The sequence below is a fragment of the Halichoeres trimaculatus genome, unplaced genomic scaffold, assembly GCF_033239565.1.
Source record: "Halichoeres trimaculatus isolate MK-OKI-2021-1 unplaced genomic scaffold, fHalTri1.1 fHalTri1_scaffold_3, whole genome shotgun sequence".
NCBI lineage: Eukaryota > Metazoa > Chordata > Actinopteri > Labriformes > Labridae > Halichoeres > Halichoeres trimaculatus.
The window spans coordinates 13,130,117-13,154,986 of record NW_027437181.1 but is presented as its reverse complement, the minus strand read 5'-3'; the positions used below and the strand labels follow the sequence as shown (position 1 = coordinate 13,154,986).

General features: G+C 43.9%; 1 protein-coding gene across 1 annotated transcript in view; it reads right to left on the bottom strand.

Moving 5' to 3' along the window:
* ly75 (lymphocyte antigen 75) overlaps positions 1–23,578 on the bottom strand; it is a 29,681-nt gene extending 6,103 nt beyond the window's left edge. Inside the window, exons 1-29 of the mRNA XM_074667280.1 lie at positions 23,296–23,578; positions 21,736–22,107; positions 20,698–20,871; positions 20,386–20,547; positions 18,985–19,104; positions 18,169–18,309; positions 16,663–16,866; positions 16,406–16,566; positions 16,170–16,271; positions 15,821–15,909; positions 15,421–15,590; positions 13,656–13,855; positions 13,070–13,212; positions 12,370–12,448; positions 12,015–12,086; positions 11,391–11,514; positions 11,224–11,259; positions 10,919–11,088; positions 9,891–9,958; positions 9,719–9,795; positions 9,249–9,385; positions 8,919–9,027; positions 8,561–8,721; positions 8,256–8,385; positions 1,659–1,879; positions 1,419–1,581; positions 918–1,082; positions 591–713; positions 20–205 (exon numbers count right to left, since the gene is read on the bottom strand). Of these exons, the coding sequence (XP_074523381.1) occupies positions 20–205; positions 591–713; positions 918–1,082; positions 1,419–1,581; positions 1,659–1,879; positions 8,256–8,385; positions 8,561–8,721; positions 8,919–9,027; positions 9,249–9,385; positions 9,719–9,795; positions 9,891–9,958; positions 10,919–11,088; positions 11,224–11,259; positions 11,391–11,514; positions 12,015–12,086; positions 12,370–12,448; positions 13,070–13,212; positions 13,656–13,855; positions 15,421–15,590; positions 15,821–15,909; positions 16,170–16,271; positions 16,406–16,566; positions 16,663–16,866; positions 18,169–18,309; positions 18,985–19,104; positions 20,386–20,547; positions 20,698–20,871; positions 21,736–22,107; positions 23,296–23,398 (4,162 nt within the window). The 5' untranslated portion in view covers positions 23,399–23,578. The remainder of the gene's footprint in view (positions 1–19; positions 206–590; positions 714–917; positions 1,083–1,418; positions 1,582–1,658; positions 1,880–8,255; positions 8,386–8,560; positions 8,722–8,918; positions 9,028–9,248; positions 9,386–9,718; positions 9,796–9,890; positions 9,959–10,918; positions 11,089–11,223; positions 11,260–11,390; positions 11,515–12,014; positions 12,087–12,369; positions 12,449–13,069; positions 13,213–13,655; positions 13,856–15,420; positions 15,591–15,820; positions 15,910–16,169; positions 16,272–16,405; positions 16,567–16,662; positions 16,867–18,168; positions 18,310–18,984; positions 19,105–20,385; positions 20,548–20,697; positions 20,872–21,735; positions 22,108–23,295) is intronic.
* Between the last annotated feature and the right edge of the window lie 1,292 nt (positions 23,579–24,870).

Here is a 24,870-nt window from a genome sequence, read left to right as displayed (position 1 = left end):
CAAACATAAAAACACCAACCGTTGTCCAGTTTACAGGCCACGATGCTTCGCTGTTTGAACTCTGAGAATAAGATTCGGTTTGTGATGAGAATCCAACTGCTGTCGATGGAGAGACCAGCCAAGAACGGTCCGTTCACATCTGGTCTACCTCGAGCCCACTTGGAGTACTGGACATTTGTACCATCATACCACTTCATCTGGTTATCTGCAGCAAAACAAAATCACTGTTAATCACTGTTACAACAAGAGGCTGTTGCCACACAAATCCAGCGCGGCTCAAACCGTCATTGAGCAGGAACATTACTCTGTTAAAGTTTTATTGGAGACTCATTTCAAAGTTACATTTACTTGCATTATTTTGCACTGGCATAGAGACATTGCCAATCAAAGCTACTTTTAGCAAACTAGAAAAGTTTTCTCAATTTTTTGAGGGTCTCACAACACTTCTACTCACATTTCTTATGAAAAACAGATATTTTCTCCTTAAAATGGAGAAGAAAGCATTCTGTCAAGCACTTATACCAACTTATAACAGGCATCAGAGAAAATGGAAAAAAAAAACTCAATAGTTTAATCTCTTGAAAACCAACCATTTTCATCACTGAACAGCCCCAGCCACACAAACTGGACCAGGTTTTGAAACGGAATGAGCTGTTGCTGAATGAACTCGTTCTCCTCTGCATTTCTGATGGTTAGGATGTCTGCGTCTGCGTCTGAAACACGAAGGAATCAACTTATACAACAGCAGACTTAATTCGTTAAACTTCTAAATAACACATAAGAGGAGGTTTGAAAGCCTGTACTTTGAATCCACTCCTCAACAAATAGATAAATCATAGCAAGTGTCTTAATTTGTGACTTTCATGGTCTAAAAATTGTTCTTTTGAAACATGTCCCCAATGCTGTGAAATCCTTACGGAGTTTTTTGCAGGTATCGTGAATCCTCCCTTGGTCAAAATTCTCCCACCTGGAGGCGACCAGCTGGAAGGAGTAGCAGTTGTTTTTAAAGGGGACCCAGTTTGGGCCATTGATCTTATGGGGGCACTTCACTGCGACATCCTCTGGCGTGGTGATGATCTCCTCTGTGACACACAGATCAACAGATTTATTTCTTTTTTTTTTATTAGTTTCCTAATGCGAGCAAACATCAGAAGAGAGTAACACAAAGAGCAAAATAAAACATGCAAAGGACTTCTCTGAATCTTTTTTTTTTAAAGAGAAGCATGTATGGTTTCTTGTTTGCTGTTTCATTCAACTGCTGTCTTTTTCTTCTGTCTTTAGAGAAAAGCACTTTGTTGAGAAGCATTAGCTGGAGTAAGTAAGTCTGTGAACAATTTCATATTTTTCTCTTATTTTGAAACACAATTCCTCTATCAGTGTGAAGTAGATCAGCCATTTATGTCTTCTTGATTTCTCACCATGTGGTTTGTGGCAGATAGCGCCTCCTAGCGTCCTCTCGCACTCTGTTGCTTTCCAGAAGCCATCGGTGTCCAGGTAGACGCAGGACCCGCTGGTGACATCAGAGGACCAGCGGCTGAACACAGTGTGACTGTGGTCTGTCCAGCGATAGTGGACCCCATCCTGAGCGCAATAAAGGTATCACAGTTTTTTAGCAAGAAGGTAAAAATGAAGGAGACCTCTTTAATCGGTACACTTACATCTTCACTAAAGAGCCCGATCCACATGGACGTGTTGGCGCGGCTTACATGCACAGTCAGGGTGGCCTGCAGGAAGGTGTCAGACACACTTGCCAGGTCCATGTTGTGAGTACTGCACTGCTCCAAAGCCTCAAACCAGGTGAGATTCTTAGCGATCAGCAGGATGGTGTGGTTATTGACATTGAAGGGTTCTGTTTGCAGACTTGGTGCCTCTGGTTTATCTGAAACGGAAAGTTACGAATGTAACTATGGTTCTATGAATCCCGAATGACCGCCAGAGGCGGTGCTTAAAGCACTGAATATTCCCCTTCGCGCAAGCGCAGTGCGAGTACGTATACCAACATTGTCACCTGTGACCCCTGGATGACCCCGCAGAAGCTATATCTCCCGGCGTCAATCCAGGGCACTTCCCTACAGAATCTTCTCGCAAGCAACGAAGATTCTGAGTGACAGAGAACTCTGGCGGTCATTCGGGATTCATAGAACCATAGTTACATTCGTAACTTTCCGTTCTATTTCATCCCTGCTGACCGCCAGAGGCGGTGCTTAAAGCACTGAATGACTTATACCAAAAAAGTCACGAGGAATCCAACTTACCACCCATCAAAGAGAATGGCCAGAGGACTCCGGATGAAGGACCACAGCCAATGGATGGGGTGTGGCCACATTCACTCTGTAGAACCTGGAGAAAGTGCCCGGAGAAGCCCATGAGGCTGCAGCACAAATGTCCTCCAGGGGCACTCCCTTCAGGGCAGCCCATGACGTAGCCACACTCCTGGTAGAGTGGCACCTCACGCCAGGCGGAGGGGGACACCCACTCGCCCGATACGCATGGACAATGACGTCGACAACCCAGTGGGACAAGCGCTGTTTGGAGACAGCACAACCCCTGCCAGACCCACCGTAACAGACAAAAAGCTGATCAGACCTCCGAAGACCTGCAGTGGCTGCAGTGTAGACCTTCAGAGCCCGCACCGGACACAACAGTTCGGGCTCATCCTCTGTCTCCCCAGAGGGTGGGTCAAACCGCGCCAGCCGAATAGGTTGGTTGAGGTGAGCACGGGACAGCACCTTGGGAAGAAAAGCTGCATTTGGCCACAGGATGACTCCTGAACCATCTGAACTCCACCTCAAGCATGAGCCACTGACTGACAGAGCATGCAGCTCACTGACACGCTTTGCAGAGGAAATGGCCAGAAGGAACGCAGTCTTAAGTGATAACCACTTCAGCCCTGCTTGTGCCAAGGGCTCAAACGGGGGCCGCCGTAGGGCCCCTAGCACCAGGGGAAGATCCCACGGTGGGGCCCTCATGGACCTAGGGGGATGCAGCCTCTGAGCCCCCTTCAAAAACAGGGACACCAGCCTATGACCACCAATTGTGACGTCGTCAACTCTAATGTGTCGACACGATATCGCTGCCACATAAACCCTCAAGGTTGAAGGAGATCGGCCTGCATCCAGAAGGAACTGGAGGAAGTCCAAAATAGTTGGCACAGAACAGCTCGCAGGGTCCACACCCCTACCAGTACACCAAGTGGAAAACAACTTCCATCTGTTCTCATACTGTAGTCGAGTAGATGGTGCCCTTGCATTCTGTATAGTATACTGAACAGAGTCTGCACAGGCACTCAACAGCGCCTCGGGCCCTCCAGCGGCCAAACGCACAATCGGAGCCGGTGTGGATCGGGGTGCCAGATCTGCCCTGCCATTTGGGACAGGAGATCGAACCTGTCTGGAAGGCGCCACTGTGTGTTGCGACACAGACTGTGCAACAGTGGGAACCAACTCCTCCCGGGCCAAAAGGGAGCTATGAGCAAGACCCTGTGGCCCTCCTGGAGGACCCTCTGGAGCACATGCCGAATCAGGGGCATAGGAGGAAAAGCATACAGAAGGCCGTCCGGCCATGGATGAGCCAGCGCATCCTGGCCCAGTGGGCTGGTTGTCTCCGCCAAGGAGAACCACAGAGGACAGTGGGTTGACGCCTCTGAAGCGAAGAGGTCCACCTCTGCCCTGCCGAAGAGGCCCCAGATAGTGCTCACCACCTCCGGGTGAAGGCGCCACTCCCCTGATGGAGGCTTCTGACGGGAGAGGAAGTCTGCCAAGCGGTTCTGCTCCCCCGGCAGATGCATCGCCCGCAGGCTGACAAGGCGGGGGGCTGCCCATGTGAGGAGTTCCCTCGTCACTGCCAGCAGCTGTGCAGACCTGGTGCCCCCCTGATGGTTGATGTGATAAACCACTGATGTGTTGTCTGACCGCACAAGGACATGCTTGTCCCTCAGGTGCGGCAGGAAGTGCCTGAGAGCCAGGTGGACAGCACGAAGCTCCAGCACATTGATGTGCGCCCCCTGGTCCTCCAACGGCCACCGCCCACGGGCTGTCCTGCCCTGCCACACTGCACCCCATCCCAAGGGACATGCATCTGTAGTAACTGTCTCCCTGCGAGACGGAACAGAGCCCATCGGGACGCCTCTGAGCATGTATGCCCTGTCCCTCCATGGAGCCAAGGCGTGAAGACACTGCCGTGAGACCCTTAGCTTCTTGCACCTGTGCCGCTTGGCATCCAAGCGAAAGCCGTTCAGCCATCGCTGCAATGGGCGCAGTGACAGCAACCCCAGAGGAACTATCCCTGAAATGGATGTTAGTTTGCCTAAGAGACGAAGGAAAGACACATAGGCCAGCCAGCGACCCTCTTGGATTAGGGCAAGATGGCGGAAAATATCGTCCACGCGCCGGGTGGATGGCCTCGCTGTCATGGCAACACTGTCCAGAGAAACACCAATGAAAGTTATGGCCTGGGATGGCACCAGGCAACTCTTCTCCACATTCACCTTCAGTCCGAGCTGAGCCACGTGGGACAGGAGAAGCTCTGTGTCCTGGGACACCTGGGCCCTGGAGGGAGCGCAGACCAGCCAATCGTCTAGATATGGAAGAACCTTCAAGCCTCGAGCCTGTAGAGGTGCAAGAGCTGCTGCCATACACCTGGTGAAAACCCTTGGGGAGAGAGAGAGCCCGAAGGGCAGCACCCTGAACTGCCAGTGGCAGCCTCGGTAGGCAAAGCGAAGAAACCTCCTGTGTGCCCAAGCGATTGGGATGTGGAAGTAAGCATCCTTGAGGTCGATGGACGTGAACCAGTCCCCCTGTGCCACAGTGTGCAGGACATCCGCCGTGGTCAACATGTGGAACGGCATGACCTTCAGAAAGCTGTTTAGCGCTCTGAGGTCCAGGATCGGGCGGAATCCAGTCGGCTTTGCCACCAGAAAATACGTCGAATAGAACCCTCCGGAGCATGCCAGAGGGTCCACTGGCTTGATGGCACCCTTGGCCAGGAGGGCAGCCAACTCCTGGTCCAAAGCGAGAGCCTTTGCCGGGTCGCTGATGGAGGTTATTACCACCGGACGAGATGTGGGGGGCCGGCGGCGGAACTGAAGCCTGTATCCATGGGTCAGGGTGGCGACCACCCACGGATCCAGAGAGCGAGCAGCCCACTGTTGGAGCTGCCGATGTGAAAAACATCCGACCGCCGGCCCCAAGGCCTCAATCTCTGGCCCCCCGGCCCCTTGGGGCCCTAGAGGGGGGACGGATCGGCCCTGGAGCACGAAACTGCCTGGGCTGCAAGTGGGCAAAATCCAAAAAGTCCCGGCGTGGTCCCTGGGTGGGACGCTGAACCCGAGAACGACTGGCGGAGTGGCCTGTCTGTGGCGCGCGGGAGCGAAAGACAGCCGAGGGACCCCTAGACCGGCTGACTGGGGGCCTAACAGGAGGAGGCATCCGCCTAAGACCCGCAAGCTGTTGCCTGGTCTGCCCGGCCTGGACAGTCCGCTCCAGAGCTTCCTGGGCTGCAGGACCAAACACCTGCCCTGGTTCCACCGGCAGGCTGCGCAGCATTCTCCTGGCCGCCTCTGTCAAGTTAGATTGTGACAGCCAAACCTGACGCCAAGCCTGAACCAGAATAGACATTAGTCGTCCAAGCTCCCTGGAAATCAAGCCAAACGCTTCCAGCGAGGCATCACAAAAGGTGTGAGCATCAGCAGTCACACTACTGTCCTGCAGTGAGGCTGAAAGGGCCAACATCAGGTGAGACAGTGAATTCCCCATGCGTGCAGCACGTGCCCCCACATCATAAGCCCTAGTGATGAGGTCATCTGTGATCCGACACTGGGCTCTAGGGCACCTGGCATCTCTACGCAGAGCCTCGTCTGGGGCCACAATGAGCGAAGAGATAGCGGGCTCAACAGCTGGCATGCAATCCAGACCGGCCACTGCTGCATCATGCATGGCCGCCAGGGTCCGCCCGTCTGCAGAGAGTCGGGAGCAGGCCTTACTATCCCTCCAACAGGTCTGCAACTCCTTCAGATAATCCACAGAGTGGGGAATAGCGAAGGCAGTAGAGGCCGGCCTGCGCCTGAAGAAGGCACTTGCAGGTGCTGCTTCTGCCTGCTGTGGAACCGGTGTGTTCAACCGCTCAAGAGCAAGGCGCATCACAGCACGCATGGAACCGCCCCCCATTTCAGACCCTGAAGTCTGAGCTGAGGAGCGGGAGCCTTGCTCTGATGGTGGGGATGTCTCACCCCCTGGAACTGCCCCGTACTCACAAAAGTGGCTAGCGGAAGCTGCCAGGGAGAGTGTATCCTCTTCAGGCAAAAGTGCTGGCATTGGAGGGGAGAGTGCCACATCAGCCACCAAGGGGGCATCAGGCTGGCGTTCAGCAAGCAAAGACCTCATCTGGGCCAGCTCAGCAGATAGCCGCTCCACCTCAGCTGACATCCTGCCATGGCCAGATCTCGCCCTCTTTTTAGAGGAGGCAGTTGCCGCGGTCTCTGCACGCCGCTTGGAGCGTGTCCGACAGGCCGACGGTGGCTGGCCCGAAGGAGGGAGGCCTGCATCAGCTGCCGGGCCTTCCACCCCTGCCAACCTGGCAGCCCTAACTGCTCGAGGTAGGTAGCTGCAGTCCATACAGGGATCGCCCGAGAGCGCCTCTCGCAGATGTTCAGGGCCCAGGCATGTGGGGCACAGGTCGTGGCCATCTTCTGGTGGTAACGAAAGCCCACAGGAAGTACACAGATGGGAGCCATCCATTGTCTGATATGCCGGGGCAGGGAGCGCTCACGCTACCTGTACCAGTAGAGGCCAAAAAGGAAACAAAAAAACAACCCCAAGGTGGCAGGGGCTCACAGCACTAACTCTGACCAAACAACGAAGGAACCATATGCTGGGGGGAGGGAGCGCATACGCTGCCTGTACCAGCAGAGGCCACAAATGCAAACAAAAGCTAATCGCTGCACCGCGGGGGATCAATAAGGGGTCAACCACAGCGCTAACGCCACAATCTAACCCGCAGAAACCACGTGCCGGGGGGAGGGAGCGCGTACGCTGCCTGTACCAGCAGAGGCCAAAAAGCAAACCAAAGATAATCGCTGCACTAAAGGAGATCAATAAAAAGGCAACCACAGCGCTAACGCTACGGTCTTAACGTGAAGGAACCGTATGCCGGGGGGAGGGAGCGCGCACGCTGCCTGCACCAGCAGAGGCCTTAAATACAAACAAAAAAGAAAAACCACTACACCGTGGTCCCTAATCAGAGAGGGTTTATTAATAACACAAGATAGTAGCAGCTAACTCCCGTTAAGCAAACAAAGGAATCCTATTCTGCTGTGGACGGCACGCTACCACTGGACCACTACAACAAAAGTCAGAAAACGCCTGACTCTCAACAGGTGAAGCTCACCAAAACCAAAAACAACCCACGCCGGGCACCAGGCACGATAACGCGACCCGTCAGTGAACACAAAGAGGCTATCAGGTAAGCTAATCGTCGAGGTGAGGCGGCGCGAACGCGGCCGAGACCGACGACGCTAATAGTAAGGCAAATCTGCCGAAAGCAGAGGGAAAAATACTCACCTCATCCAGAGTGCATCTGAAAAACACATCCAACCATATGCCGGGGTGAGGCAGCGTGGCTGCAGCCTTCGCCAACAGAGGTCGATGATACACAGGCGAAGCTACCACAAAACACACTTCACCGTCGCAGCTCCTGGAGGACGAACGTTGTTCGCTGCTCCGACACACAAAGGTCACGGAGCTACCAGCAACGGAGTATAAGGTAGCCACTTTACTGAAGCTTTTACACAGCGCTCAAGCAAACTGCGCGCGAGAAGAAAAAAAGGGAAGTGCCCTGGATTGACGCCGGGAGATATAGCTTCTGCGGGGTCATCCAGGGGTCACAGGTGACAATGTTGGTATACGTACTCGCACTGCGCTTGCGCGAAGGGGAATATTCAGTGCTTTAAGCACCGCCTCTGGCGGTCAGCAGGGATGAAATAGAACAATGTTTTTAAATTAAACAAGGTCATGTGAGTTGTGTAAGGGGCTTTTTTTGGTTGTATCCGGGAGCTTGATGTCTTTTGTTAAAGATAAGAAGGAAAAAAATGATAAACAATGTGACACAGTGGCGCCTGGTTTGATTCAAACAACACCATCATCCTCTTGACACTGACGTAAAATCTTTGATATTTCAAGGATTCAAAAAAACAGGCATAAAAACTATTACAATTAAATCATCCAGAAGATTGAGTCATAAGAAAAGCTGGATCAAGTTACCTGCATAGTGCTGACAAACACCCACATGTTGGAACTGAGTGCAGGAGGAATAGTCCCAGGTACCCAGCATGGCAGAGTTGGGGTTATTGATCATAAATGCACACAGCTCCAGGCTGGCTGGATCAAATGTCTGTTAAAAAAGAGAATAAAAGAACATTTAGTCTCAAATAATGGACACGTCTTATTTTGATAAAGAAAAGAAAGGCCTCCTAACAATAAAGAACAAACAGTGTCTACTTCAGACTGGATAAAAAGCATTTTTAAAGGGATTTGAGAGAGATTAAATAATGACTCCACCAGCTTACGTCAATTTTAATAGCCTTGTGCATGCCCAGGAGCAAGGGGTTGAAATTCTGGTAGTTGACTGGCGTCTTGTCCACCCATTCAGGGTCGTGACGTTTGATTTTCAGTCCTATCCAGGTAGTGTCCATGTTCCTCATCCGTGGCAAAAGAGTGGTGATGAAGTCTAAAACAATCATTTGTGTTGGACAGAGCATTTAAGTCAGAGAGTTTTTATAATCACACATTCTTCATTTGAGGAGGTAAAAGACCAACTTCATGTGTGAACACAAAACAAGTGATTCAATATCATCTGAGTTGTATTGGGAATGTTAGTGATGTCTGCCTTCTTTATTCATAAAAGAAAAAAAGGGTACTTCTCACCTTGCTCCACCTGATCAGATATAGTGACCAGTGTTCCTCTCAGAGACAGACAGTCATCATTACCATACTTGAAGGAAACCGGCTTCTGGCTGGTTTTCAGAGTGTAGCACTGCCAAGAAGTAATGAGATGAAATCACAACAAATTAAAGTCATATTTTAATGTACCCATGCTAAAGACTTTATGTATCTAAATCTAATTATGTGAAACTGTGACTGTGCTTTGATGCTCTTTAATTTAGGAAACGTAAGATCTTGAGCCTGAGGCTCATGAACAGGACTGGATCTGTTTCTTGGCGTTATGCAGAGTGTAAACGTGTTAAAGGTTGAGACCTTGTTCCTGAAGGACACAGAGCCATTTCCACAGGGCAGACCAGCAGGTGGAGGCTCCAGAGGATTTTTCTCCACTAAGGTGGTGTTATGGGTCTCACACACAAAAGACAACCGCTGTCTGCAACTGCGCTCGTGCTCTGCAAGTGTGCATAGGATAGAAAAGTAGGCAAGTGTTTGAGACAATTTGTATCCATGCTCATTTTAATCACAAGATAAAATGTTTCTGAGAGAGAATGTCACCCTTTGCATGCTTTCTGTATCACTAAATGTACCATTACTTTTTTGCTGAAAACATCCCACTCACATCAAACCAATGGGAAGAGTTCAAACAGAAGGACCAAACCAATAATACACTCTGTTTTCACACTGCACCACAACCCTCACAGTACAACACTAATAGAAACTAAGCAGTCATTAAAATAACTCTAAACTATGCTCGGCTGTATAGAAGAACTGCAACGTGAACCCACCTGGGAATAAGTTTTCAGGGCTGATGGAGGTGCATCTCCCCAGTAAAATGGAGTGATAGTAGTACATCTGGATGTACCTGTAGCATAAATGATTTGAGTCCACGCCAAAGTAACATTCTACTCCAATTGTACATATTATGTGTGTTTTAGTCATGTTTGTGTGCAAGCTTACGTCATGGGATATATTTTCCCAGGCTCTCTGAGATCAATCCACCAGCTATGCTTGTTGGAGCTTGACATCTGTTCAAAGAGGAAAGAGGATCACATGACAATGATGAAATAATCTCCACTGTCACTTGATTAAAGCAAAGTTTTTAAAGCGCTTTTAAGAAAAGAAAACTTGTTTGGCAGGAATCAGAAGGCTCATGTCAAGTAGACAAAGATTAGCACACATTGTTGTTTCCTGTGTTATCTTTTTTGTTTCGTGGCTAGCCTTGAGAGGGGTCAGTTCTTCTTTATTTTTACAGCATCCAGCTGCATTCTCAAGAAAAACTGCCCACGTTTCTCAACCAAAATAAAGAGGAATGAATTCTTGAGGTCATATGTCCTACGTTTCAACTTCAGATGCCTGCAGAGAGCAAATATAAACATAAACTTAAAAGTTAAGAAAAGGTACAACTTTTGCCCCTTTAACCTTAACTGCACAGGCATTTACTGAACCAACTGTGAAACAATACTGTGAACATACAGCTATAGCTAAAATATGTGTAACCTCAACAAAGCATCACAGGCATGTCTGCTTTCTGATTTGTACAAATTTTGAATAGGATTTTAACAATAGATGAGTTTGAAGGGAGAGAAGTGCTGAAAGAATGAAGTGAATACATATAATACTTGGTTTACCTCCAAAAAAAGAAAAAAATGAATTTCTTAAAAACAATCTTCAGATCATTTTCTGTGCACTTAAGATGTTTTTCATTCTAAGCATCTACAGAAAACTAAAACCCACAGTCAATAACCAGAAAGAAAGTACCAGATTTTCCTTTCCCTGCCTGGAACAAAGATCCTGTATCTTAATAAAGAAAAATTTAAGAAGAAAAATGTACATAGAATCTTCACTAGTAACATCCCCCTATCTTTCACTGCAACCTGCACTTGTGCCATCCCAGCACCAGTTTATACATGTAGCAACATTCATTAAATGGCAGTTCACCTGGTTGGACAGCTTTTCTATTAGCTAACAATGACACAGCCACTTACTTTTGTAATCTGTTCGTGGATCCGACTAACAGCTGTTGTGCTGACTGGTGCAGCCAGTTTGCTACCATTGGCACTGCAGTAGAGCTCAGCTTCCTGAAAAGTTAGCTTAGGCTCATTTACAAACCAAAACTCTGCCCCATCAATGAAGACAGAGGTTTCATGGTGCCCATCTGAAATACACAACAAAGAGCTCTCATATCATGGAACATTTTAAACCAGACAAACAGTGTATATTCAATAAACTGCAAGGTAAAAGGATTTTAATAGCAGGCTTGAAACGTGGAGTCTGAAAAGACTGTAGTTACCTGGATTGTACCACTCTGGGTTCTTTGGCTTTGTTCCTGTTAAAGCATCAACAAAGATAAGTTAGTGGAAGTTAATGCTTAACAAACAAATACCTAGACTTTATTTGGCTTCTCCGTCTTTTTATAGGAATTTGTGGTGTCTAATCTGTTGTGGTTGCATTTCTTACCCCGTGGTATTTGGCAGACCCACTCCAACCTGGCGTCACAGTGAAATGGTGTAGCATAGAAAGGTGTGGGAGGCAAGTCGTGGAGCAGATACACAAACAGGTGCTTCAGTGTGCTCTTAGTTGTCTGATGGGAACACAGAGTGTTTGAACATTATCAAAGAAATAAACAACAAAAGCAGAATCATAGCTGTGACATTGGAGTAAAGTTCAAGCTGGTTTAGACAAACTGAGGAGCACAAAGGGCAGAGTCTGAGTGGAAAGACTTTTCCACTGAACTGAGAACAAGAGGGATATCAGATCAGTTTGCACTTCTTTGAGTGTGATGAGAACCGCTGCTCTAACCAGCTGTTGGTCTGTTATGGGATTCCGCTTCAAGATAGCATGAAGGACGTTAAAATCAGGGACACAATGTGGTGCAGGCTTCAGTGGAAGTTTTTCCATTCACTCCCACAAACAGCCGAGACAAAAACCTTCATTCTCAAATCAAGCAACAGAACATGAAGTAACAGAACTCATGACTGAGAAAAATCCTGAAACATGCCTTTAGTTATGATCAGAGAAAGAAAAGGGAGTTCATATTATCTTTCTTAGAGTCTCGCTTTTGTTGCATTCAACCAAACCCACCTTGAATGCTGTGCAGTCACGGTTGTATGCATCATCCTCATGGAAATCTTCATGTAACACATCCATGGACACCTATGAAACAAACAGAATTCAACTCCAGAGACAATTTACTGTTGTTCAATAAGACTGGATAAATAAAATTTAGAGTGATGGAGGAAAAATAGAAGTTTTAAACTAGAAAATAATAACCTCTGTGAGGTTACAGTGTAGCTAATAATTAACTGCCATGAACTGGAAAGTACTGTTTATAAAACTATTCTGTGATCCAATACTAAAGACAAGTTATTCAGATTTGTACCATATGCTTTATCTGTCTATGTCAGGGTTAATGGTTAGGGATCAGGGTTAGACTTACAGGCTGGCCATTGCTCCACTGCCAGGAGCGATCAGCTGGGTTTCTCCTATTCAGGCCAACCCAGAAGTACCGATTGTCACTGAAACACACACACACGCACACACACACGCACACACACACACACACACACACACACACACACACACACACACACACACACACACACACACACACACACACACACACACACACACACACACACACACACACACACACACACAGATATAACACAGATACTTAACAGAATGATTCTCATTTCAAGAAAAAATCAATGAGGGCAGGCAGCAGCTATGGATTCAGTTTAAATGCACAGACTGAGCTTTGATGCTGATGGCGGGCTAAACCACTGGCACATCCATTAGACAAAGTGAGACCAGTGTCATACTGGATATAAAAAGGGGCCTGGCTCATGTGAGAAAATAATTATACAAAAAATTTGAAACAAATTCAAATTAATTGGTTAAGGTCGTGTTTAAAAAACTGTCAAACATGAATCATGAATCAGCAGTGAGCTCAAAAGGTAAACACTATACTTCTGCACTGGATTCAGCCTTATCTGAGAAATCACCCAACGTAACAAAATTATGTTTAGTTCACCAAATTCACCCAAACTAGAAAATGCTGCTTCACTACTCCCACATGCTCAAAAATCTGTCATTAATCGTAACAGAAGTTCAAAGTGCACATGTGTGTTTAGTACCTGATGCTTCCTCTCATGATGCTGTGCAGAGTCCTCATCTCTGCGTTACTGGTGAAGCTGGGTAGGTTTCCACCCAGGGCCTGACAGAACCTCTCAGCCTCCTCCCAGGAGCGCTTCATGCTCAGCCTTTCCTCATGAAACACCTGAGAAGGCAAGATAACAGTTAATAAAGAGTAAAGAAACAGACTGGAGCAGACTTCAAGCCAATAACAATGACAGCCATGAAAAAAACACATAGCAGAAGCAGCTTCAAATCCTACAGCACTGTCAAATGCCCAACTTAAACTGTAAACAAACACCAAAAGAGAAAAATTGTGATATTTTCAACAAGGGGTTAAGGATGAATTTGTTTCACCTCATTCTTAATTTCTTCTTCTGTCTTTCCCCTGTTTTCTCATTTCTACGATTCAAAGTTCACAGTTGTGGTTTTTGTTTGTGACAGGTACTTTTTTCCACCTTTTTTTTTTGCTACCAGAGCTGGACGCCTACACTACATATACATGAAATTCTGCTTCAGTAACAGCCTCCTTCATACAATAAGTGAAACAGTCTACATGACAGCAGGTGTGAAACTGCAGATACACACCTTGTAGCAGTATTTGATGTCTGGTTTAGACACCCATCCATCAGGACAGCTTGTGTTAAGGTTAGGCTCTGGTCCTGGAGGTGGGAGTGGGGCAAGGTCTGTTCGACAGATGGTTCCTGCCTTGAAGAAGGTGCAGTTTTTTACCTCCCACTTGCCCACAGGTTTTGCCGTGGAAATGACAACACACCCACCATCTCGTTCTGCAATACACAGGAAACAGTTACATTTTCTTGTAAACCCCACCCACCACCACCCATAACAAGTTTAAAAAACAAACAAAACATATTTTAGACATAGTCTTGTTAATTTTTGACTCTCTAAGATGTTAAAATATGGGCCAAGCTACTGCTAGTTTTCTACTTCTGTCCCTAGTTCAGCTTTCAGTATGTTAAATGAAGAGAGAAAGAAAGATATCAAGATTACATTATGTTTTTATCCATTATGTTTTAAGGCTTGGTTACACAAAGATAAAACGTGTGTAACAGTTGTCAAGGTTGTTAATAGTTTTTTAAATGATAGTCAAATTAAAGTCTGAAATCCAGAGCTACAACTTAAAATTTTAATTCATTTACCATCACACTTTCTTTTTCCTTATATTTTAATGCTGTATTTTTCGGATTGCATTGTTGTCTGATGGAAACCTGTGTCTTTCATGTTCAAAGTGAGATTTATTTGATAGACTCACTTACAAACCCCATTTATATGAGGTAATGATAATCTCTTAGTTGTCTGTTCCAGACTCTTTGTTGATGCCTTTTAGATGGTATCTCAAGCACAGAGCTTACAACCAGCTCCCGGACAGCTTTCAGGCATATTATTAATAAAAAAGACCAAAACTCAGTGGGCCTAGTATTGAGTCTTGGGGAATACCGATAACAATTAATTGAAAATCAGTCTTTGCGCATTGCTCTTTTAACTGCAGATAAGAAGCCAATCCCATAAAAGCTTGCTTAAAAAAAAACAGGACATCTTAGATCAATTTCTCAGGATGTTGTGGTCGATGGTGTCAAATGCCTTCTTTAGGTCAAAGAAGGAAACCACAACCACAAGTATACCCCAATCTTTACAAGAACTTTGCATCTGCTACAAAAAAAAACAAGTTGCTGTGTCTGTAGAGTTTAACAGTCATAAGCCAAACTTCTCAGGATATAGAAGTTGTTACAACTAGTCTGGCACAACTTTTTCCAAGACTTTTGATAGCACAGGAAGAACAAAGTCTGGACTTCCTTGCATACCCGAACAGTGTCTCCTGATTTAAATACTGGTACGACTACAGCCTTTTCCACTGGTCTAATAAGCTCTATTTAGTTGAAAGGTTTACCAAATGTGTAAATCAAAAAAGGGTTAGACTTTGGAACAGATCATGTTTGTTTTAGAGATTAATTTTTTACACTTTCAGTTTGTTTTTGAGCACTGACTTTTAAATGAAAACCATGCTCTCTTCAGCACAAAGCATTTCTGCAACTAGTCAGTGCTTAAGTCTAAGCACTTCTATACAATGGTATAAATTAAAAGGGTCAGAGATTTGCTATTTCTTTGCTTTTATTTATCATATTCAATTATTTAAGCCTTCAAAACCCTTCAACACTTTCAAAGGGTGGCTCTAAACTTGACAAATAGTCAACTTTTTTGAACATTGTGGTTTTACAAACTGGCTTGGACCATTACCCAAAACAGTGAAACAAATCAGCTGATCAAAACTTAAAAAAAAAACAAAAACATAACTTTCTAAAACGGGAGCAGAAAAGGTGTTTCTTGGACTAACCTGGTTCAAACCAGCCCCAGTTGGTATATGTGACCTCACCAGGAGATCCATCCTGGCTCTGCCACTGGTACTCCCCTGTGTTCTTAATGTCCTGAAGCCCAAGCCAGAAGTACTGGGGTTCTTTGCTGATTTTTTCAGTGAGTAAACGGTTGATAAAGGCCTGCTCGAACCTGGAAAAAACAGTCAAATGTGAGTGGGTGTGTCCTGCTTTAACACAAGAAGAGCAGTGAGCAGTTATGTTTAAAAATATGTGATGGATGAGTTCAAATGTGAGTTTAAGTCAGACACAGATAGTTTTTTAAGATATGATTGAAAAAGCTCTTATTTATGAGGCCGATGATCAGCGTCATAGTGTTTTCTTAAGGATATAGGAGAGTCAGCAGCAGAGCCCAACCCCTACCTGTTTCTTATGGTCATGTTGCAGCGGTCTTTGTGAGATACTTTTTCAGTGCTCAGCTTAAAACAGGAGTTGCCGTGTCTCCTCCAACCCTACATGAATGAGAGGATAAACTTAGCATGAACTATTTAAACTAGTTTCAGTTCATAATCTGTCACTTTCATGCACAGACACACTTCCTCAGAATGGGCAAACAGGAATCTGTAGACAACATCTGACTCATAAGACTTTTGGAAGCTGAGTTTTTAGCTATATCAAACAATATAAATGATGAGCTTCTGGTATATGTAGAAAAGAAATGGAAGCTAAAGCCTGTTTCACTTTAAAATCACCTCGAATTGACAATACTTACATCCTCAAAGCTACATCCTGCTGGTGCTTCATTCACCTTTCCTTTCTTCTGACACATAAAAGGTTTCCTCACTGTGCAGTTCTCAATTCGCCATCTATGAAGCTGAAGAGAATAGATGCACATTTGTTTTTTTAGTCCTTGTATAAGCAAATACACAGACACAGAGGATTGAGGATACACAAAAACACAACAAAATAAAAGACAAGAAACCATGGGTGAAACAAAAATAAACCTACTTCTCCAGAATAGAAAACACAGCTGGTATCCAGAGAGGGCTGTGCTGGTTGATCTACATCCCAGTATGTGAAGGTCACAGGTGCCTGGTCTATCCAGTGGAATACTGTGGGGCTGATGCCGAATCCGATCAAACCAATCCATACGTCCCATGGCAGACCATCTGATGGACGATGAAACATCATTTTGTTGAAATACTCAAAGCCAAAAAGTCCAAAGAGTCACTGGGTGGGAGAGCAGTTTGAATTTCTGGACTTACCTGCATGAAAACTGGTGCTGATCAACTCTTTGCTGTCTATGGAGTGAAAGCTGGCCAGAGAGCCTCCACCTCCTCCCTCTGTGAGGTTACAGCGTAGCTGAGCATCCGTGAAGTTTAGAGGCTTGTCCTTTACCAACTTGTAACACCAGCCGTTCCACCCGACCCAGCCGCTTTGACACTCGGTTTCTTTATAAACAAGAGACTCTGAAAAAGCAGGGGAGGATGAGAGGAGATTTACATATGGAGCCAAGAGAGAGTTTGACAGTTTGAGCGACAGAGAGAAAAGTAAGATGAGCGTGTTTTTTATTAATGCGTTTTAATTTAACTTTATTCAGACTGCTTTATAAATGTTATTTCTGTATTTAAATCTTTTTCATTTATATTACTTTAATGCTCTAAATTTATTCAATTGATTTGTACGCAGCACTGACCTCATTTTTACTGTCGGTACTGGTCATACTAAATGTATTTTTTTATTTATTCATTATTTTCTATGTAGGTATCAATTAGTTACTATCCCACTCGTAAGGGCCATATTAATGTTTCTTTTGGGTCAGGCTGTGTTCATGTTTTTGCCACTGGATGTCACTGTATGATTATTAAGGTATACAGGTTTACAGGTACATCACTTCTAGCTAAGGTGTGCGTTTAACCCCAGAAAGGCTTGTGGATTTTCACTGCTGTGGCGGTAGGTGACATGGGGAGACCACTGCTGTTTTGTTTGATTGTGCAACCTTTCTGCATGTTTCTGCAATAAATGAATTTATTGCGCCTCAAACTGGAGGCACGCCTGCAGAAGTTGACTAAACATCAACTAACAGCAAAGGTATCAACCCACAGTCAGTGCATACCACTGCTCCACAGCCTTTCACCTGTTTTTATTTCCTCTGATGCATTGCCCCCCCAATAGAAACTTCTATTCAAACAATGATTTATTGCTCTGCTGCCTTTGACAATCCATCTGTTTTATCACTTTCATTTGGTTTTCTTTGAGTTTAGTCTTGTTAATCTTTTATTTTGTATTTAGTTCTTGGATTGTTGGAATTATTTTCTGTCAAGTCGCCAGATATATCATCTTTACATTTATTTATCCAACAAGCTGGTCCTAACTTAAATACCTGGGCTGAATAAATTCTCATTAAATTGCTGAACATGTTAAATTTCTCTCCCTCTTTGCCCCCAGTGCCACCCTGAGGTTCAGGTTGATATAGATTCAACGCATCCAAAAAACCATCAACAGATAAAATAATGAGGCACAGAAACTGAGCAGAGCGGTGTTTATGGTTTGTTTTTTTTTTTTACCAATGAGCTCACTGTACAGCTATGAAGCTCATTATAATCCCCTACAATGAAGTCTCTGTAATGAGTACAGAGTGATGAATTACTGATTTCAAACTATACTACTGCCAGCCAACATACAGCCTAGGACTGCTGTTGTAGTGGAAGCGTATCTCTGGATTTATTTGGACACAGAAGATAGAATCAAGCAGAATACGCAAGACCAACCTGTTGTTTCTGTCTGAGAGGCATTGACGCTCTTTTTGCAGATGTATGGCAGTCGCATGTTGCATGACTCAGCTTCATAATTTTGTTTGGAGTTCAGGACTCCGCAGTCTGATTCAGTAATCCCACCAATGTACGGCATTCCTGTCAAACACAATAAATAGAAATCAAATTACATACTGAGTGTGAAGAGAAATAGCACTTCGACAGTTGCTATGAGAGGAAACACTGACAGGCTGTAAATAACAGACCACAAGAAGCTCATATCAGTACAAGTCCAGATGACTGGTGACATTCATGCTACAGTGTCAGAACAACTGAAAACACACAGCCAACATAACACAACAGCTACCACGTTTCATAAAGCCCTCCATTCAGAGCTATTAATGGGTTATTCAGCAACACTAACAATCCCCATGCCACACTGTGCCCAAAAACAAGGCACAATCAGCTTCTCTGAACACAGGCCTCATTGTTTCTACCACTGTCACAAAGTTTCAGTTTATTAGTTTATATGAGGGTAGCACCAACAGCAGCTCACAGCACCATGCAGGATTTAGAGTGCTCAGGGTGGCAGGTGTTAAAAGAAACTGAAACTGTAGTTCTTAAGAACGCATTTCTGTAACCTCTTCTGTTTATGAAACCTTACCATTATTTCAAAACCAGTAACAGAAACACTGTGGTCCACTTTGCAACACTTCTGCACTTTTTTACTTTCATAGCTGGGGCAGAGAATTGTCAGTGGTTCAAAGAAAAGAGGACAAAAAAAAAAAAAAAACAGAGAAACCCAGTTGTCATTATTTTTGTCATTTTTTTTACCTTGTTCCCAGCGCAGGACAGAGAAAGGGGAGCCATCTGACCACTGCCAGCCCTGAGAGGAGTCTAACTGATGAAGGCCGATCCACATCCTCTCAGGCATTCTTTCCAGGCCAGACAGTACTGCAACAAAGCAACATCACATTACATGTTAATCACATGATAATGAGAAGTCTGAGATAGAAATATCATTAAGACAACTTTGAGATACAGGACATGGTTGACATTTTAAATGCCACTGGTTGATAAAGGAAGGAGAGTCTGCTTTAAAAGGGAAATTCAACTGAACTCACTTTGTGGTCTGTGCTGTCTAACTTCCTAATTCAAGTTAGCATCACAAAAGTGAATATGCAACAAACTGTGCCAAAAAAGCAAACAGCCCTGACTTCAGAAACAAGATGAGTTCTAACTACACTGTGGAAGTGTTTTATTTATGTGATTTTATATTGATATGATGATGTTCATTCTAAACTTTTAAATCTAGTTTTGTTACATCTGACCTATTTTTGTCTGCTTATGGCTACTTTTCTACCTCTGTAAGGGACGCTGAAATGAAAAACATGTAGTTCCTTTGCTTTGAATTTGTGGAAACTGTTTCAAAGGGCATCACAGTGGACAACAGCAAGTACAATGAACAGGCATTAAAACATAGCACATAGAAATAAAACAAAAGGAGGAACAAAAATCAACACCCAGCTTTGCACCACTGGACTACTGTTACATCATGTTACAAATTCAAAGTATTTAGTGACCAAAAAAACCCTTGACCTGTTTCCACTGAAGGCTGCAGTTGATTTGCAGAACAAGCTATGAGGCAGTTGTTTTTCAATATGGTCTTAGAGGTAATGAGGTCATGTCTCCACAAAGTTAAAGCTGGTTTAAAGTTTAAAGTGAAGTTTCTAAAGTGAGGTGAAGTCACAGTCGTTCCTTCACAACTCTCTTTTTTTTTAAGATGAACAAGAGGGAATTTCAAAAAGAAAAAAACATAAGACACAACTAGGAAGGTGACATAGATAACTTGTGAGAATACACCAATAATTAAAAACTCAACAACTACATTAATTTGGTGGTGTTCATTTTGAATTAAAGACGAAGCTTCATCCTCTGTTCCGTCTCTTTAAATACATTGTAACTCAAACAGCAGGGGCAGGGCTCGCCTTCAAAATAAAAAAAAAAACCTTCAAGGATCTCAAACTGAGATGGGCCTTGAGATGATTGTTTGAGATCAAATTATGTTTTTTTTCACTTTTGAAACCTCCAAAGTGCTGTAAAGCAGTTTACACTTTCAATCTAACATGTCATGTAGTTGATGATGAAGAAAACTGTTTGTTTCTTTTTTTTTTGTAATATTACAGCCTGGGATAAAAGAGGATTATGGAGTGATGAATGGTCTACTAGTCTTACAGGGTTCAGAATGGAGATCCTCAGGCTCAGTCACACTCAGCAGGTCGGCTCCCTGACTCCGACATGAATCCAAAGCTTCATGCCAGGGCACCATGGCTGTGGAAACAAACTCATAGCAGGAGTCCCCTCCCTGACCAGAAAACAGGGTCTGGCAACCCTCCTCTGCCAAGTCAAAGAGAAAGGGTCAGTAAAAGTACGAAGAATCTATGTGTATTTTACAGTTCTATAAAAACTTGATGATTTGAACAGTCAAAGTAAGTAGTTAAGTCAAGTTACAGGCTTTGATATCAGTGAAAAAAGATTTTAACATGCCAGGTATCAGACAGTGTCCCTTCTTTCTGTCTCTGCCATAATTCGGTGTGGTGGCACACCAGGACAAGTGAGGGAGATCTTCATCCTGGAGGCATCCGTGAAACCAGCTGCCATTGTACTTGAAGGGGAAATCACAGGGAGCGCCAGCAGAGTTCCCGTTGGTGGTGTGAACAACTGCGAGAGTAAAGAGAGTAAAGCAAAGTGAAGGGTCAAAGATCTGCGACAAGTCTTCTGTTGTATGAGAAATAAAAACAAATGAAGTCAGTTAATGAATGAAAGGGAAATTTGGTGTCTCATTGTACACTGTAAAAAACAAAACATTCAGTCCTGAGACTTAAATTTTTTCTTTTATAAAGGACAAGATCAGACAATATCCTAAATTGTGACCTGTAGTAATGCAACAACATCTCATCAGTGATGACCTAGTTTCCTGCTATTGTCATGGCTTGTGCTTTTAAACATGTACACCTTGTAGAGCTTATTTTTTCACCACAGTGCCAACTCACTCACATAGCAAGCGATTACAATGAAAGAAAAGTAAAACTCAGCTTTAATGCTGTACTGATTTAACCACACAGACCTAGCACAGTCACAAAGCTTTTTCATAAAGCATCTGAAAAATCCCCCAAAACTCTAAAAGGCAGACAGAGTCAGAGATATTTAAATGTTTCTGAGGAAGTCATTTTGTTTTCAAGGAGGGAGAAATGAAACATTGGTATGAAGATAACCAGTCAGGCTTAGGTTTAAAATGTACCTAAACCTGTTTGGCCCTGTGACACAAAGGCCAGAGAAGAAAACAGCTCATTATCAAGGGTGTAATACAAAAGCCGGATGAAAATCACATCCAAGAGGTAGATTCTGACTGAATTTATAGTGTTAAATTCATCGCAAACTGAGTTTGACTTTACTTTCATTTCCTGACTGCATTAGCTAGTCCCCAGAAAGCCGTAATGGGTGCTTAAAGCACTTCTCACACTGATCAGATCGGCAGCTAGGAAGTGTTTTTCCCTCAGATAAAACACAGCCAACCACACTTACCGCGATATGGTTTCTGGCAGATGTTGTCCTGGGATCCTCCTCTTACCCAAGTATCATTTGCGTCCCGTTTGGCAATGACTCTGCCATCGCTAACAGACAAAAACATCTGATAAACGGTGTAAACAGCCCCATCTAGGCAGCGCCACAACAGCAGGATTTGAGAGCCACAGTCCACTAGGGACAACGTCTTAGTGGCGACATTCAATGCCAAGCAGCGGGATGTGGCTACATGGAAGAGCCCATGACGTGAGCCCCACTTCCACAGCTGGGTCTGGCTGTTTGGGTCACAGGGGGACAGAGTCAAGTCTGTGGAAGCACCCGAACCTAGGCACTGCTCTGTGGTTGCATGCTGGATGGTGAAAGCATCCTGGTCTGTTGTGGTGGGACAGAAAAACAACACAATGTAACGTCCAACTGACTTCACTTTGACAGCTGCTGAAAGTCTTTTAACAGCATAAAACAATAATGTTTAAGAAATAATATTAGCCTGAATATAAAACATGGACAAAAATACTCCATTAATAATCTAAATAATTCAACACTGACAGCACAAAACTCCTGTGCTAACTTCCAAAGAGAGGTTTTTAGAGGGATTTAAAAACATACTCCAGAGACCAAGTAGTTTAAATTAATCACATTAAAACATGGGAAATCCAAGATAGTCATAGATCGAGAAAAATACCCCATGAAAATATATTTGGCTGCATCAAAAACAAAATAATGTCTGCATGTTAATTTCTCTACCACAGGATGACTATTCTGCATTCTGTACTCATAATCTCATCTTCAACCATACATTTAAATTTTCCATGTATCTTCCTCATGTCTGTTTTTTAAGTGTCAGAAAAATCCCCCAAACCCAGTATCACACTTTCAAATATCTTATGATGCCAATGACCTAGAGATATTTTGATTGCTTCCAAAAATGAACAGGAAAATATTCACATTTACAATCTTGGATTATATGATAATTGTAGGCCTATTCCAATAAAAGGTTACTCATGCTTGAAGGCTGTTATTGACCATTCTAATAGTCGAAAAATATTTGAATTAAACTCCCAGACTCATTGTATTTGATTTAACTTTAAAGTTTTTCTCCAACAAACAAGTAAAACTTCTGGTGCATAAACTTAACAAAATAATAAACCAGTATCATGTTACCGCTTTGTATACTACAAAGTGGCATAAACAGAAACAAGTCAGCATGATATCATCTGAAAGCTGTGCATTGATGTAAGGCTTACATGGGGCAACTACTTCAAGGGAGGGAGAGGGAATGAGTTTGCAATTTGTTTCATCTGTCAGAAAATGGGTGGCATCAAACTCTCAGTTAATTTTAACGATGAAAAGTTAATTTTCTAACTAACCATCAAAATATAACTTATAGCGACGTTTGTATGCCTCCTCTTGGTGTAAATCTTGCATGTTTGCAGCTTTTGTCCCAGACTTGTCGCGCTTACTGAATCGAAAGTGGACCGCACACACGCTCGGGCACAGATGTACCATGATAAGTGACGCAGATATTATAGCAAAGTGTGAGCGCTTTAGATAAGTACTTACCGAAACCTTTAACGACTGCAGGTGAACAAGTCCCCAACGAAACGAGTGACCCCAACACAGTCAACAAACAAAGGCAAAGTGTCGCTCCAGATGATTTCAGCATGGTCACGGAGGAGTGTTTTTGTTGGATTCATAAAGAATCTTCCCTCCCGGAGTGCTGGACTGTGAAAATAGGTCGATCGATGAATAAACTGCAAAACGAAAGCGATCAGATAACTACTCTAACCCAGTTAACCCAACTGTCAGCTGTGTAACTCACTGTCCCGCTCCAACGCTCTGTCAAGGGACCTCAAGCCGGGGAAGGACGTAAACTTCCGGTTTATCCTACCTAATTAAAGTTTCACTGATACACAGATGCTAGGAAAATTAATCAATTTATATTCAATAAGCTCCTGTCGTACTAATAAATTGCACTACAAGGTACTTTAGTGTATAAATAAAGTATATTTTTTAATCAAATAGAAAAATGGCAAAACATAGAAATCTGTTAGAGTGGAGACTGATGCACACCTGTGTAAACGTATTTCTTAAAACAGTTTAAACAAAGTATAATTTCAACAATAAGAAAAATTATCAAAGTTGTGTCAAGAAAAACACAGATACTGTAGATAGGGTGTGTCCACACAGACTCTGGTCTTAGTATTTGCAGGGATGACTTTTGTTGTGGTATTAAATCCCACACAAAAAAAAATTGAAACTTATCTACAACTTTTATTTTGAAGGTGCATATACCTTTTCCCCGGTTCCACCTCTACATTGTATCACTCTTTATGCCCCCCTCCACCCCCAGCGAAGTCCCTGAATGCCCGGAAATTTTCTCGTATGCCCGTTCGTTTCACGCCGACTCGACTGTTTCCGTCAACCGAGCCGCACGAATGTGGTGTTTTCGACCACTAAGTCCAGGGGAACTCCCAAACTCACAGCCCTTCATCTAGGATTTACCGAGCCTTGGAAGTTGTTATTTGTAAACATTGCATCTGCTATGAATTTTTAATAACTTCACATCCTGATGTCCGATACTGTCACGGAAACTGTCGATAATACAGTCCACTTTACTCTCTTATATGTCTATTCTGAGCTGCTGCCAAACCCTGGGCCTTTATTAAGGTCATCTAATGGCTCAGACTGTGATCTGATTGGAACAATTACACACAAGGGGATGTTTTTATTTTCACATGAAGGCCTTCAAACTCTGCACTGATTCCATTAGGGAAAATTCTGTTCTTGTCCATGTGCAAGCCACCGTTTACTCATAAAAAACCTAAACCTTAAATCAATGTTTAATCATCTGCAATGAGCCATCGTTTTCAACTGAGCGCACAATGGCGAAGAAGTCTAGTTCTATATTTCATCTATTTTTCTTCTCCACATAGTTGTATTCAAAAGCTACTTTGCATTTTGTTTTTTTCTTTTGTAATTGACAAAAAATTCCCTGACCTTTAACTTGCCCATATTGACTGATAGGATAACTGCATTGCAAGATTAAAATCCTGGCATTGTGAACCTAAAACTCTTCTCTTATTTTCAAACTCAGTAATGACAAATCAGTTTTGAAGGCTTAACTTTGATTTATTA